The sequence below is a fragment of the Oncorhynchus mykiss genome, chromosome 27 (assembly GCF_013265735.2).
Source record: "Oncorhynchus mykiss isolate Arlee chromosome 27, USDA_OmykA_1.1, whole genome shotgun sequence".
Classification (NCBI taxonomy): domain Eukaryota; kingdom Metazoa; phylum Chordata; class Actinopteri; order Salmoniformes; family Salmonidae; genus Oncorhynchus; species Oncorhynchus mykiss.
The window spans coordinates 36,695,661-36,710,704 of NC_048591.1; the positions used below are offsets into that span (position 1 = coordinate 36,695,661).

The window sequence follows — 15,044 nt, forward strand, 5'->3', positions numbered from 1 at the left end:
CTCTACCACCTGGCCCATGGCTCTCCAACCCTGTTCCTGTAGTATACCACCTGGCCCATGGCTCTCCAACCCTGTTCCTATACTCTACCACCTGGCCCATGGCTCTCCAACCCTGTTCCTGTAGTATACCACCTGGCCCATGGCTCTCCAACCCTGTTCCTGTAGTATAACCTGGCCCATGGCTCTCCAACCCTGTTCCTGTACTCTACCACCTGGCCCATGGCTCTCCAACCCTGTTCCTGTAGTATACCACCTGGCCCATGGCTCTCCAACCCTGTTCCTGTAGTATACCACCTGGCCCATGGCTCTCCAACCCTGTTCCTATACTCTACCACCTGGCCCATGGCTCTCCAACCCTGTTCCTGTAGTATACCACCTGGCACATGGCTCTCCAACCCTGTTCCTGTACTCTACCACATGGCCCATGGCTCTCCAACCCTGTTCCTGTAGAACTACCCCTCTAGGTTCACTCCAACCCTGTTCCTGTACTATACCACCTGGCCCATGGCTCTCCAACCCTTTTCCTATACTATACCACCTGGCCCATGGCTCTCCAACCCTTTTCCTGTACTATACCACCTGGCCCATGGCTCTCCAACCCTGTTCCTGTACTCTACCACCTGGCCCATGGCTCTCCAACCCTGTTCCTGAACTATACCACCTGGCCCATGGCTCTCCAACCCTGTTCCTGTAGAACTACCCCTCTAGGTTCACTCCAACCCTTTTCCTATACTATACCACCTGGCCCATGGCTCTCCAACCCTTTTCCTGTACTATACCACCTGGCCCATGGCTCTCCAACCCTGTTCCTGTACTCTACCACCTGGCCCATGGCTCTCCAACCCTGTTCCTGTACTCTACCACCTGGCCCATGGCTCTCCAACCCTGTTCCTGAACTATACCACCTGGCCCATGGCTCTCCAACCCTGTTCCTGTAGAACTACCCCTCTAGGTTCACTCCAACCCTGTTCCTATACTCTACCACCTGGCCCATGGCTCTCCAACCCTGTTCCTGTAGTATAACATCTGGCCCATGGCTCTCCAACCCTTTTCCTGTAGAACTACCCCTCTATAGGTTCACTCCAACCCTGTTCCTGAACTATACCACCTGGCCCATGGCTCTCCAACCCTGTTCCTTTACTCTACCACCTGGCCCATGGCTCTCCAACCCTGTTCCTGTAGAACTACCCCTCTATAGGTTCACTCCAACCCTGTTCCTGAACTATACCACCTGGCCCATGGCTCTCCAACCCTGTTCCTGTAGAACTACCCCTCTATAGGTTCACTCCAACCCTGTTCCTGAACTATACCACCTGGCCCATGGCTCTCCAACCCTGTTCCTGTAGTATACCACCTGGCCCATGGCTCTCCAACCCTGTTCCTGTAGAACTACCACTCTATAGGTTCACTCCAACCCTGTTCCTGTACTATACCACCTGGCCCATGGCTCTCCAACCCTGTTCCTGTAGTATACCACCTGGCCCATGGCTCTCCAACCCTGTTACTGTAGAACTACCCCTCTATAGGTTCACTCCAACCCTGTTCCTGAACTATACCACCTGGCCCATGGCTCTCCAACCCTGTTCTTGTAGAACTACCCCTCTATAGGTTCACTCCAAACCCCAGTTGCAACCAACCCGATTCAGCTTATCAAGCAGCTAATTATTAGAATCAGTTGCCCTAGACAATGTCTCCAGGAACCAGGTTGGAGTCTGGGATAGGCTCAGTGGATAACCAACTGGTTGTTCAACGCTCTGTAGGTAGAAACAGAAGGGAGAGAACAGACCTGCAGAATAGTTTCCCTTGACCTCAGTGGGAAACAAATGCTTCAGTAGGACTGTTCACTCTATGTAAATGGACATGTCTTGGGGTATCTTTAGTTTGTGTGTGTGTGTGTGTGTGTACATAAGTACAGTTTGATAAAGGTGGGTCATGTGTGTTTACAGTAAGTGGAGTATTTGCTCACTTTAGTAAGACTGTGGGTGTATTAGTTGACTTAATCCTCTGGCATTTCAATAAAGCTTTATCGGTCCGTGCCACTGCTAACGCTGGATAAAGCCTGTGTGTTGGATAGGGCAGTGGTAGCTCAGGGTTAGGTCACTCAACACTCACAGTACAGTGACTCTGCCCTTCACGATTTGTCCTCGAGGATCTTTGAGAAGTGGAGAAGAACCTCAACTTTAGCTTATTGGAGGAGCCTTTGTAATACTGCTCTCCCTTCTCCTGTTCAATGAGACCTTACAAGACTAGTCACCTACAGCAGGGAGGAAGGAGATAAGGGCTTGGTTTGGAATCAGACCTCTCTTCTTGTTTCTCTCTCTCTGAGTGATCAATGTTAAGTTGACCTCTCCTGTGACGAGTGCTGTTGTAAGCTTCTGCTTTCCACACTCAAACACTCAGACAAACACACACACTCAGACAAACAAACACACACACTCAGACAAACACACACACTCAGACAAACACACACACTCAGACAAACACACACACACAGACAAACATCCAGACAAACACACACACTCAGACAAACACACACACTCAGACAAACACACACACTCAGACAAACACACACACTCAGACAAACACACACATTCAGACAAACACACACACTCAGACAAACACACACACTCAGACAAACACACACACTCAGACAAACCTACACACACTCAGACAAACCTACACCTACACTAGACAAACCTGCATCCAGACAAACACTCAGACAAACCTGCATCCAGACAAACACTCAGACAAACCTACATCCAGACAAACACATTGAGTTTAGCGAGAGGAGTGTATAAGAGTTGACTGTTATTGGGCAGGGCAGGGTCAGCGTCAGGAACTGACAGATCCAGAGCGGAACTAGGATAGTTAACTGTGTGAGAGTGAGAATCCATACTGTCACTTTACCCCTCCACAATATTACTTCGGGCAGTAAACTCCTGATAAGTGACTGTCATGTTTTGAATTTAAACTTTGAAGTGCAGGGCAGCTCATCATTTTATTTAAATACATTTTGGTTGAATGTTCTGGCCGTGCACTGCACTCATGCAGAACAAACCCAGATAACTGGATTCAACTGTACAGCAGTTGAACTGTCAGTGGTTGAGACCATTTCCTCAGATGGAGGGTTCTGTGCTAACTAGGGCTGTTCCACTGTGTATTCCTGTAGAAATACCCCCCTAAGAAGGACATGGTACGAGCGGTGTCCATCCAGACTGGCTACCTGATCCAGAGCCATGGACCGGACCACTGCACTCTTACCTACCTGGCACATGTGGATCCAAAAGGTAATACACACACACACACATATACAGTGGGGCAAAAAGTCAGCCACCAATTGTGCAAGTTCTCCCACTTAAAAATATGAGAGAGGCCTGTAATTCAATGACAGACAAAATGAGGGAAAAAAAAATCCTGAAAATCACATTGTAGGATTTTTAATGAATTTATTTGCAAATTATGGTGGAAAATAAGTATTTGGTCACCTACAAACAAGCAAGATTTCTGGCTCTCACAGACCTGTAACTTCTTCTTTAAGAGGCTCCTCTGTCCTCCACTCATTACCTGTATTAATGGCACCTGTTTGAACTTGTTGTCAGTATAAAAGACAACTGTACACAACCTCAAACAGTCACACTCCAAACTCCACTATGGCCAAGACCAAAGAGCTGTCACAAGCATTTCGCTACACTCGCATTAACATCTGCTAACCATGTGTATGTGACAAATAAAATTTGATTTGATTTTGTCTGTCATAGTTGAAGTGTACCTATGGTGAACATTACAGGCCTCTCTCATCTTTTTAAGTGGGAGAACTTGCACAATTGGTGGCTGACTAAATACTTTTTTGCCCCACTGTATATCAGTGGAGGCTGCTGAGGGGAGGATGGCTCATAATTGATGTCTGGAATGGAGTCCATGGAAATGTCATGTTTGATACCATTCCAGGATTTATTATGAGCTGTCCTCCCCTCAGCAACCACCTGGTGGTTAATGTGCTTGGAGAGTTAATGAATGATTCATACTCAGGACCTTCTTTCTACAGCTATCGCCATAGTAACTATGGATCTGGAGGTCAGGGTCTGTCCCTCTCATTTCTCTCTCCTACTCTTTTTCTCTTTCTCCCTCTCTCTCTTTTTCTCCCTCTCTTTCTTTCTCCCTCCCTCCCTCCCTCCCTCCCTCCCTCCCTCCCTCCCTCCCTCCCTCCCTCCCTCCCTCCCTCTCTCTCTCTCTCTCGCTCTCCCTCCCTCTCCTCACTCTCTCTAACCTCCCTCCCCTCTCCCTCTCTCTCCCCTCCCTCCCCTCTCTCTCTCTAACCTCCCTCCCCTCTCCCTCTCTCTCTCTTTCTCACTCCCTCTCTCTCTTTCTCACTCCTTCTCTCTCTTTCTCACTCCCTCTCTCTCTTTCTCACTCCCTCTCTCTCTTTCTCACTCCCTCTCTCTCTTTCTCACTCCCTCTCTCTCACTCCCTCTCTCTCTTTCTCACTCCCTCTCTCTCTTTCTCACTCCCTCTCTCTCACTCCCTCTCTCTCTTTCTCACTCCCTCTCTCTCTTTCTCACTCTCTCTCTCTTTCTCACTCTCTCTCTCTCTTTCTCACTCCCTCTCTCTCATTCTCACTCCCTCTCTCATTCTCACTCCCTCTCTCATTCTCACTCCCTCTCTTTCTCACTCCCTCTCTCTCTTTCTCACTCCCTCTCTCTCACTCCCTCTCTCTCTTTCTCACTCCCTCTCTCTCTTTCTCACTCCCTCTCTCTCTTTCTCACTCTCTCTCTCTCTTTCTCACTCTCTCTCTCTCTTTCTCACTCCCTCTCTCTCATTCTCACTCCCTCTCTCTCTTTCTCACTCCCTCTCTCTCTTTCTCACTCCCTCTCTCTCTTTCTCACTCTCTCTCTCTCTTTCTCACTCTCTCTCTCTCTTTCTCACTCCCTCTCTCTCATTCTCACTCCCTCTCTCTTTCTCACTCCATCTCTCTCTTTCTCACTCTCTCTCCCTTTCTACATCTCTCTTTGTATTGCTCTTTCTTTGTTATTCCCTCTCTTTTAAGATCGTAAAGCTCTTGATAATATCTCCATCTAATTCTCTCTAAATCACCTGTTCTGGTGTGAGCGTGTGTGTGACATCTGTTAACAGTGGGTGATTTGACCGTGGATGACACGACATGGTGTAACATCAATCTCTCTCTCCCTCCCAGGTTCACTACCCAAGTGGGTTGTTAACAAGTCTTCCCACTTTCTGGCTCCCAAAGTAAGTACATTCCAGACTGCTTATGCCTACACTGCCCAGCATTACACTCCCACCACCACATTATAATGCTGAAGCCAGGAGAGCGAGGGGAGAGATGGGGAGCAGGCATGCGTTACCCTCTTGTCTCAGTAGAGTCTGGTTGTCTGGACCCAGTGCACACGGGAGAACACCTGTGTATAATGTATGATCCTTCCTATGCTTCCCTGGGCTAGAAACGTGTGTGTGCTGAAATAGGCCATGGGATCTCAAGGGAATGAGGAAAGATGGGGGAGAGCCCCAGTCTAAGGCACTACATCTCAATGCTAGAGGCGTCACTACAGGCCCTGGTTCGATTCCAGGCTGTATAACAACCGGCCGTGATTGCGAGTCCCACCCGGGTTAAGGTTTGACCAGGGTAGGCCGTCATTGTAAATATAATTTGTTCTAAACTGACTTGCCCTGTTAAATAAGTTTAAATAAAATGAAAATATATAGATCTCAAACAGAGGTTGCTACATGGTAGAGCAGACCCCTCTCTCTCTCTCGGTTATTACATGGTACAGGAGACCCCTCTCTCTCACTAGGTTACTACATGGTAGAGCAGACCCCTCTCTCTCTCTCGGTTATTACATGGTACAGGAGACCCCTCTCTCTCACTAGGTTACTACATGGTAGAGCAGACCCCTCTCTCTCTCTCGGTTATTACATGGTACAGGAGACACCTCTCTCTCACTAGGTTACTACATGGTAGAGCAGACCCCTCTCTCTCTCTCGGTTACTACATGGTACAGGAGACCCCTCTCTCTCACTAGGTTACTACATGGTACAGGAGACCCCTCTCTCTCACTAGGTTACTACATGGTACAGTAGACCCCTCTCTCTCACTAGGTTACTACATGGTACAGCAGACCATCTCTCTCTCTCTCACTAGGTTACTACATGGTACAGCAGACCATCTCTCTCACTAGGTTACTACATGGTAGAGCAGACCCCTCTCTCTCTCTTGTTTATTACATGGTACAGGAGACCCCTCTCTCTCACTAGGTTACTACATGGTAGAGCAGACCCCTCTCTCTCTCTCGGTTACTACATGGTACAGTAGACCCCTCTCTCTCACTAGGTTACTACATGGTACAGTAGACCCCTCTCTCACACTAGGTTACTACATGGTAAAGCAGACCCCTCTCTCTCTCTCGGTTACTACATGGTACAGTAGACCCCTCTCTCTCACTAGGTTACTACATGGTAGAGCAGACCCCTCTCTCTCTCTCGGTTACTACATGGTACAGTAGACCCCTCTCTCTCACTAGGTTACTACATGGTACAGTAGACCCCTCTCTCTCACTAGGTTACTACATGGTACAGTAGACCCCTCTCTCACACTAGGTTACTACATGGTAAAGCAGACCCCTCTCTCACTAGGTTACTACATGGTAGAGCAGACCCCTCTCTCTCTCTCGGTTACTACATGGTACAGTAGACCCCTCTCTCTCACTAGGTTACTACATGGTACAGTAGACCGCTCTCTCACACTAGGTTACTACATGGTACAGTAGACCCCTCTCTCTCACTAGGTTACTACATGGTACAGTAGACCCCTCTCTCTCACTAGGTTACTACATGGTACAGTAGACCCCTCTCTCACACTAGGTTACTACATGGTAAAGCAGACCCCTCTCTCACTAGGTTACTACATGGTAGAGCAGACCCCTCTCTCTCTCTTGTTTATTACATGGTACAGCAGACCCCTCTCTCTCTCTCACTAGGTTACTACATGGTACAGCAGACCCCTCTCTCTCTCTCACTAGGTTACTACATGGTACAGCAGACCCCTCTCTCTCACTAGGTTACTACATGGTACAGCAGACCCCTCTCTCTCTCTCACTAGGTTATTACATGGTACAGCAGACCCCTCTCTCTCTCTCACTAGGTTACTACATGGTAGAGCAGACCCCTCTCTCTCTCTTGTTTATTACATGGTACAGCAGACCCCTCTCTCTCTCTCACTAGGTTACTACATGGTACAGCAGACCCCTCTCTCTCTCTCACTAGGTTACTACATGGTACAGCAGACCCCTCTCTCTCACTAGGTTACTACATGGTACAGTAGACAACACATCTGCTCTCTGCTGCTTGTGTTCCTTTTTAACCCTGGCTAAATGCAGATCTGTCTCCCTCTCTCTGTCTGTGTGTGCAGGCGATGAAGAAGATCAGTAAGGCGTGTCTAAAGTACGGAGAGTGGAAGCAGAGACACAACCCAGGCTTTAAGCCCTGGCTCTACCCTGAGCAGACTACACTTCCCACAATCCCTGTGTCCGAGCTTAGCATCCAGCACGCAGACAGCCTGGAGAACATTGACGAGAGTACACTCAGCGAGATGCAAACGCGGGAGGAGAGAGACAGCGACTAACATCACACATAACACACTCTGTTTTTCCTCTCCAGTCAGTCTCTTTGTCCTGAATCACTGCCCTTATTGTTCATTATAACATGTGTCTCTGGATCACATTGGCTGTCTCCTGTAAAGAATCCTGAACACACACACACCGGTCCGCTCTCTGTTCCTCAACACTACAGATGTATGAATGTATGTAGAGTTCAATCTTAAATACAGATTCCTACAAAGGTTTTCATATTTCATTTGTGATCCGAGTCTTTCTTAAAGTGTGTGTGTGTGTGTGTGCGCTAAATGAGGTCTGACAAATGATTGACCTGATTTAACAGATTGTTCTGGTCTGAATCCATCACACACACACACACACACACACACATACACGTACACACTGTTTAATGCCGCTACTGCTGTGTGGCCTAGTTCGGAACAGGGATCCCCACTCTGGGTTGGCATGGCAACTCCCCACTCAACTTAACACCAGGGAAAGACTGGGATGGTGGAGGGAGAGAGTGGAGATGGGGAGGAAGTGAGAGCTCAGATGTTGATTTTGACCTCTCCTTCATTGGCACAGGGAGGGGGGGACATAAGCACCAGAGCTCTAGTCTCTCAGAGGATTAATTCTAACCAAAACGGTCTCTCTCTCTCACAAACACACATCAATCCAGTCTTTGCAGATAGCAATAGCCCTACAGGCTAAGGGAAGTGCTTGACGAGGAGTTGGGGCCTGAAATGGTAACGGGCCAAATCATTGCAGTTCTCCCTCTTTTTAGGCCCTATTTCTCAAAACACAGACATGGTTTGGTAGTTTACAATGAATCACATACTTAAAGTAATTACGTTGGGTTACCATGGGACTTCTGGGACAGGCGACTCTGAAGGGACATGATTGTTCTTTGAACTGCCACAGGGCTAAATCTTGCCCTATAGTAAGAGACGAGTAGGTTTAGTGAAGCACCTATACACACACACACACACACACACACACACACTTCTCATTCATGTACAGTAAACTCAGTTACATCAAATAAAGCTGTAGCGCTGCCCACATAATCCATGTATCCACGCAGGGTCATTTCTGTTACATTTGTTTTCAGTCGGGAAAAGACTACCGGGGCGTATTCGTTTTGTCTGCACGTCCATAACTTCTCCTACAGTGGATTCGGAAAGTATTCAGACCCCTTGACTTTTTCCACTTTTTGTTACATTATAGCCTCATTCTAAAATGGATGAAATCATTTCCCCACCCTCATCTACACACGATACCCCATAATGACAAAGCAAAAACAGCTTTTTAGAAATCTTTGCAAATGTATATATATTTTTTAAAAACGTGACATTTACAGAAGTATTCTGACACTTTATTCAGTCCTTTGCTGAAGCACCTTTTGGCAGTGAATACAGCCTCAAATTTTCTTATGGTATGCTACAAGCTTGGCACACCTGTATTTGGGGAGTTTCCCCCATTCCTCTCTGCAGATCCTCTCATGCTCTGTCAGGTTGGATGCGGAGCATCGCTGCACAGCTATTTTCAGGTCTCCAAAGATGTTCGATCGGGTTCAAGTCCGGGCTCTGGCTGGGCCACTCAAGGCCATTCAGAGACTTGTCCCGAAGCCAATCCTGTGTTGTCTTGGCTGTGTGCTTAGGGTTGTTGTCCTGTTGGAAGGTGAACCTTCATCCCAGTCTGAGGTTCTGTGCTCTCTGGAGCAGGTTTTCATCAGTGAAATCTCTGTACTTTGCTCCATTCATCTTTCCCTTAATCTTGCCCAAGACAAGGGCCTAGTCTAAAACCCAGTTTAAGCCTCGTGTTTTTTAAAAGTGTGTCAATTTTTGTTTTGTTTTGTCCAGCACTGTAAATAAGGCAAACGATGACCTGTTGCCTGGCTACCTGTCCACATCACTGGCCAAACTGATGTTTCTTCTCCACAATGAGTCTGGATTTGTCTCCCTCCCCTATAAGTTATAGAACGCAAACACATTCTGACTGTTCTGATTGGTCCCACAAACCAATGGGTTGGGCAAGAGCTGGCCTACATGACATAAGCAACGTATATGTTTTCAATGGTTAGATTTGTTAGAGACGATCCAATCGCTGAATAATTCGTTTTATACAACGCCCCTCATTTTGAAATTAAGTCTCACAAATGTCTTCTAGGATGGCAGATTCAGACAATGTATGTAGCGACTGATAGAGCAGTGAAATTAAATTCAGGGTTAGTCATCAGGCAACTACGACCTGGAACCCCACATTCTTTATATAATGAACCCAAATTGTGTGTCTGTACCACTGTCTCAGTTTAAAAGGCTACACACTGCGCATGAAGGCCTGTCTCCCTGCCACCCTCTGATCGACCCCACCATGGATGCTAGACCAGGGGTGAGTCACTGTCTTTCCTGTCTTCCCCATCTCCTCTCCTTCTCCCCTCCTCCTCTCCTCTCCTCCACCCCTCTCCGCTACAGGCTATGCCGATACCTCCACCCCTCTCCTCCTCCTCCTCTCCTCCACCCCTCTCCGCTACAGGCTATGCCGATACCTCCACCCCTCTCCTCCTCTCCTCTCCTCCACTCCTCCCCTCCTCTTCCTCTCCTCCACCCCTCTCCTCCTCTCCTCTCCTCCACCCCTCTCCTCCTCTCCTCTCCTCTCCTCCACCCCTCTCCTCCTCTCCTCTCCTCCACCCCTCTCCGCTACAGGCTACAGGCTATGCCGATACCTCCACCCCTCTCCTCCTCTCCTCTCCTCCCCTCCTCTCCTCCCCTCCTCTCCTCCACCCCTCCTCTCCTCCACCCCTCCCCTCCTCTCCTCCACCCCTCCCCTCCTCTCCTCCACTCCTCCCCTCCTCTCCTCCACCCCTCCTCTCCTCTCCTCCACCCCTCCCCTCCTCTCCTCCACCCCTCCCCTCCTCTCCTCTCCTCTCCTCCCCTCCTCTCCTCCACTCCTCCCCTCCTCTCCTCCACCCCTCCTCTCCTCTCCTCTCCTCTCCTCCACCCCTCCCCTCCTCTCCTCCACCCCTCTCCGTTACAGGCTATGCCGATACCTCCACCCCTCCCCCCTCCACGCTACAGGCTATGCCGATACCTCCACCCCTCTCCTCTCCTCCTCTCCTCTCCTCCACTCCTCCCCTCCTCTCCTCCACCCCTCCTCTCCTCTCCTCTCCTCTACCCCTCCCCTCCTCTCCTCCACCCCTCTCAGTTACAGGCTATGCCGATACCTCCACCCCTCTCCTCTCCTCCTCTCCTCTCCTCCACTCCTCCCCTCCTCTCCTCCACCCCTCCTCTCCTCTCCTCCACCCCTCCCCTCCTCTCCTCCACCCCTCTCCGTTACAGGCTATGCCGATACCTCCACCCCTCCCCCCTCCACGCTACAGGCTATGCCGATACCTCCACCCCTCTCCTCTCCTCCACTCCTCCCCTCCTCTCCTCCACCCCTCCTCTCCTCTCCTCTCCTCCACCCCTCCCCTCCTCTCCTCCACCCCTCTCAGTTACAGGCTATGCCGATACCTCCACCCCTCCCCCCTCCACGCTACAGGCTATGCCGATACCTCCACCCCTCTCCTCCTCTCCTCTCCTCCCCTCCTCTCCTCTCCTCCACTCCTCCCCTCCTCTCCTCCACCCCTCCTCTCCTCTCCTCTCCTCCACCCCTCCCCTCCTCTCCTCCACCCCTCTCAGTTACAGGCTATGCCGATACCTCCACCCCTCCCCCCTCCACGCTACAGGCTATGCCGATACCTCCACCCCTCTCCTCTCCTCTCCTCTCCTCCACCCCTCTCCGCTACAGGCTATGCCGATACCTCCACACAGCTGCGAGACAATGGAAAAGGAGGGACATAGGTTTATAATGTACAGTCTTTATTCTGCAGCACTGTGTCCTACATAGACCATGTTTCCCCTAGGACAATAAAGTTAATTTATAATCTGCATCCAACTTCTTTATTGTGTAGCCTAATCATCTCATGCTGAATTTCTTTGTGGGAAAAAAATCAAATAGACCTATGCCACTTTCAGGGCAATACAATCCCATAAACCATATTAGCCTTGGTCCTAAGGGATTGGATTTGTGTGATATATAGGCCTACTCAACTAGCCTGAGTAGAAGTCGCCTGCAGATGAGGAAATCCATATGTATTCAAACAAATAACGTAGGCCGATATATATTGGTCTCCGGCAGAGTTGTTAGGACAGAACGACTCTGACTGCAGGCATAGGCCTAATTTTCAGCGCCAGTAAAAGAAGCTGTAGCCTCTCCACCTCAACACTACAGCAGTCACTTGTCGCCTTCCTGTGGTTGTAAACGACACTACACACCGTCCTAGAATCACTCAGAAATATGTATGTGAATACAATGTCCAGTGTTGTTATTTTATGTTTCCACGCAGAATGGAACGATCATTTTAGTCAGAATGGCTACGGTTGCAAAGCACCTGACCGAATTGTCCCTATACAAATGTTGCTACTAATGTCCAGGATTAGTATGTCCAGAAATAAATTGTTAGCCTGCCATTCATCTCCAAATCGTACATTTGTGTGGAACTGGTTCCCTGTCTATGTTTACTAGAATATGTGTCTGTCTGTGTGTGTCACATATAGCCTTCAAAGGTTGAAAAGTTGACTCGCTGAAAACCTGACTGTGCTCCTTTTTAATTGTAATCAGTCACGTGACCGCGGCGGAAGTTTTCGGTGGATTTGTGTATTTGCTGCTGGTGCTTTCGAAGCGTGAGAAAAAGACATTGGCGAACTCGCCCTGAAATATCCTCAAATACCACAAAACCTCAACTCCAGTCAGCAGGGAAACGGTTCAAAACACAGAAAAGGTAAATATTTTGAAAATTTCTGGAGAGTTTATGATTGAAAAACGTCAGAGCAAAGAAAGAAAGGACTAACACAGATTTTGTAATGAGGTGAATTTGTAAAGAATTCCTCTGCACTTTCAAGTGTAGTTGCAAAGGCATAATAGCCTAGACTCGGGTGTGATTGTCAACAATCTAGCTATGTTATTAGAGCAACCTGTAGGTTGGTAAACGGGCAGTTGCTGTTAGTTAATGTATTAAAATGACCGCCTTTAGCGTTTCGTCGTGGATAAAATAAAATTATAAACGCCTAGAACCGTTTTCCTTATTTTGTGGTAGATTTAGGCTATAGTTTAAACGACCTAGAAGCGAGGACCCACGTCTCCGTTATTATGGAACGCTGACACGGTTGTTTATCCCAGAGGGTTTCTGTTTTCTCTATTCTTATCGGATCTCAGGGCTCACGTCCGCTCATTTTACAGGATAACAAATCAATGAGGATCACAGGGCTTACGTCCGCTCATTTTACAGGATAATAAATCAATGATTTACAATATTAACAAGTTATTTCCGTGCGTGTGTCAAATCTGATGTGCGTGAAATGGGAGTTGTGTTACTGGTATAGACTGAGTTAATGCGCACCTCTTTCGGTGTTCCGCTGTCGTCCAAATTACAGGTGCAGATTTGACAGGTGCTTTGCAGAGCCATGTATTTAGCGCCCCATTAACATTACATGGGGAATATTTAAACAATACTATGTTACTGTATGTCTAGAATTAGAACAATATAAAAATGTATCTCTCTATTATTATTATTATTATTATTATTATTATTATTATTATTGTTAAAATAATACAAAAAATGATAATACATTTTAATTTGTATAGTGCTTTTCATTAGAGTTCTCTCAAAGCTCTACTGAGAAAAAAAATCTATACAATTAAAAACAACATCCATTTCAAATCAAGGCAGATAAAAGGGCATTAGTGGGCTAGGTGCCAAAATCATTATAGATTGGGACTACGACTATAACATAGGGCTTTAAGCATTCCATAGACGAGGGAAAGGTTCGGACACGTGTCTTGGGGACTTGAAGCTGTAGGGAGTGGCTGGAGCGGAGATACTAGGTGGCTCGCTGATTGAGATGAGGTCGCTGATGTGGGTTGGGCTCAAAAATAAACCTTATTTTTTTATTTTACCTTTATTTAACTAGGCAAGTCAGTTAAGAACAAATTCTTATTTTCAATGACGGCCTAGGAACAGTGGGTTAACCGCCTGTTCAGGGGCAGAACGACCTTGTCAGCTCGGGGGTTTGAACTTGCAACCTTCCGGTTACTAGTCCACTAGGCTACCCTGCCGCCTTCACAGCAGGGACTGTGAAGAGACACACACAAATGTACATACGCACACAAGCGCTAGCACATTCACTCTACACACCCGTACATTGTAATATTGTTGTATTTGGTATTACACATTTTGCATTGTAGTGGTGTAGTAATGTTATATGATGTAATGTTTTATCTTTTGTTTTTTTAAATGTAATGTTAGTGCCTGAATGTTATTGGACCCCATGAAGATCCCTAATAAATACAAATGTAATTTAAAAACAGGATAGGCCCAAGCACTGACCCATGTGGGATACCGCATGTGACTGTAGAATCCTCTCATCTGGTCTCTCCAATAGTGATGTATTGCTTCCTATTGGAGAGTTAGAAGGAGAATCACTTCAGAGCTGTTAGAGAGATAGCAGTGTGCTCTCTGAGATGCTGCAGGAGGATGTTGGGGCCTACGGTGTCAAAAGCAAAACTGAGATCTAAGAGGAAGATGCTAGGAGATCCTGAATCAGAAGCTAGCCCTCGTGGTAGGGCTAGGTGATATTGCCTAAATATATCTCAGTATAAAAAACAATGTCTAGGTATTTTATGTTTTTGAATAATACAAGTCTACATTTGCTTAATGAGTAGTGAGTGACCCTAGGGTGGCACCACACAAGTGATTTCAATGGGTCTTTCTCCATTCTGATCAATTAAACTTCAACCCAAAATTATTTTCAGCATTTTCAACAATTTCTGCATTTCCTGCACTCATTTGAGATAATTTCCACACTGCCATGAGGGGCTGCACGATATGTGAAAACAATGTAGGCCATATTATAACCAAATGTTGCAAACACTTGGGTGAACTGTTGGAATCAGGGAAATTTAATGATTAATCAATTTTTTTTAAGTTAGAATGTAATAGTGGGCACTTTGAACAGTGTTTTTTGACATAACAACAAATTAAAATGCCAGAGAGGAGTTTTTGTGACAGGTTAGTAACCAAGTTGTTAATACGTGTTTCCTAGGGGACCCTATAGACTCTGCCTACATCAAATGTTTTCTCATAGCTACCTCCTGTATCTAAGATATTAATTATTTGCGTTTTTCTCTTTGATTTAGAAGATACTGTTGCACAAACAACATGCTGATTTAGGTCTACACCATCACTGGTAGTATCAGGCTGTATTGCTAATTACGTTTGCTCTGACTCAGTACATTTATTAGGTAGCTAAGTAGCAGGTTAGCATTAGCGGCTAACACGATTTAGGACCAACTTGCTAAGAAAAGACAAACTAGCTGTTTGCAGTTGTAAAAAAACGCAAACTA

The 15,044-nt window shown here is 47.1% G+C and overlaps 2 protein-coding genes across 5 annotated transcripts in view; both read left to right on the top strand.

Annotated features, from left to right (window-relative positions):
- The window catches only part of LOC118936607 (START domain-containing protein 10-like), a 24,751-nt gene extending 16,888 nt beyond the window's left edge, over positions 1-7,863 (top strand). Inside the window, exons 4-6 of the mRNA XM_036965308.1 lie at positions 3,170-3,287; positions 5,192-5,244; positions 7,421-7,863. Of these exons, the coding sequence (XP_036821203.1) occupies positions 3,170-3,287; positions 5,192-5,244; positions 7,421-7,633 (384 nt within the window). The 3' untranslated portion in view covers positions 7,634-7,863. The remainder of the gene's footprint in view (positions 1-3,169; positions 3,288-5,191; positions 5,245-7,420) is intronic.
- A 4,402-nt stretch (positions 7,864-12,265) lies between these two features.
- Positions 12,266-15,044, top strand: part of LOC110507948 (arf-GAP with Rho-GAP domain, ANK repeat and PH domain-containing protein 1) — a 156,042-nt gene continuing 153,263 nt past the window's right edge. For all 4 annotated transcript variants that reach the window (XM_036965235.1, XM_036965234.1, XM_036965236.1 and 1 more), the window contains exon 1: positions 12,266-12,423. The gene's annotated coding sequence lies outside the window, so the exon portion shown is untranslated. The remainder of the gene's footprint in view (positions 12,424-15,044) is intronic.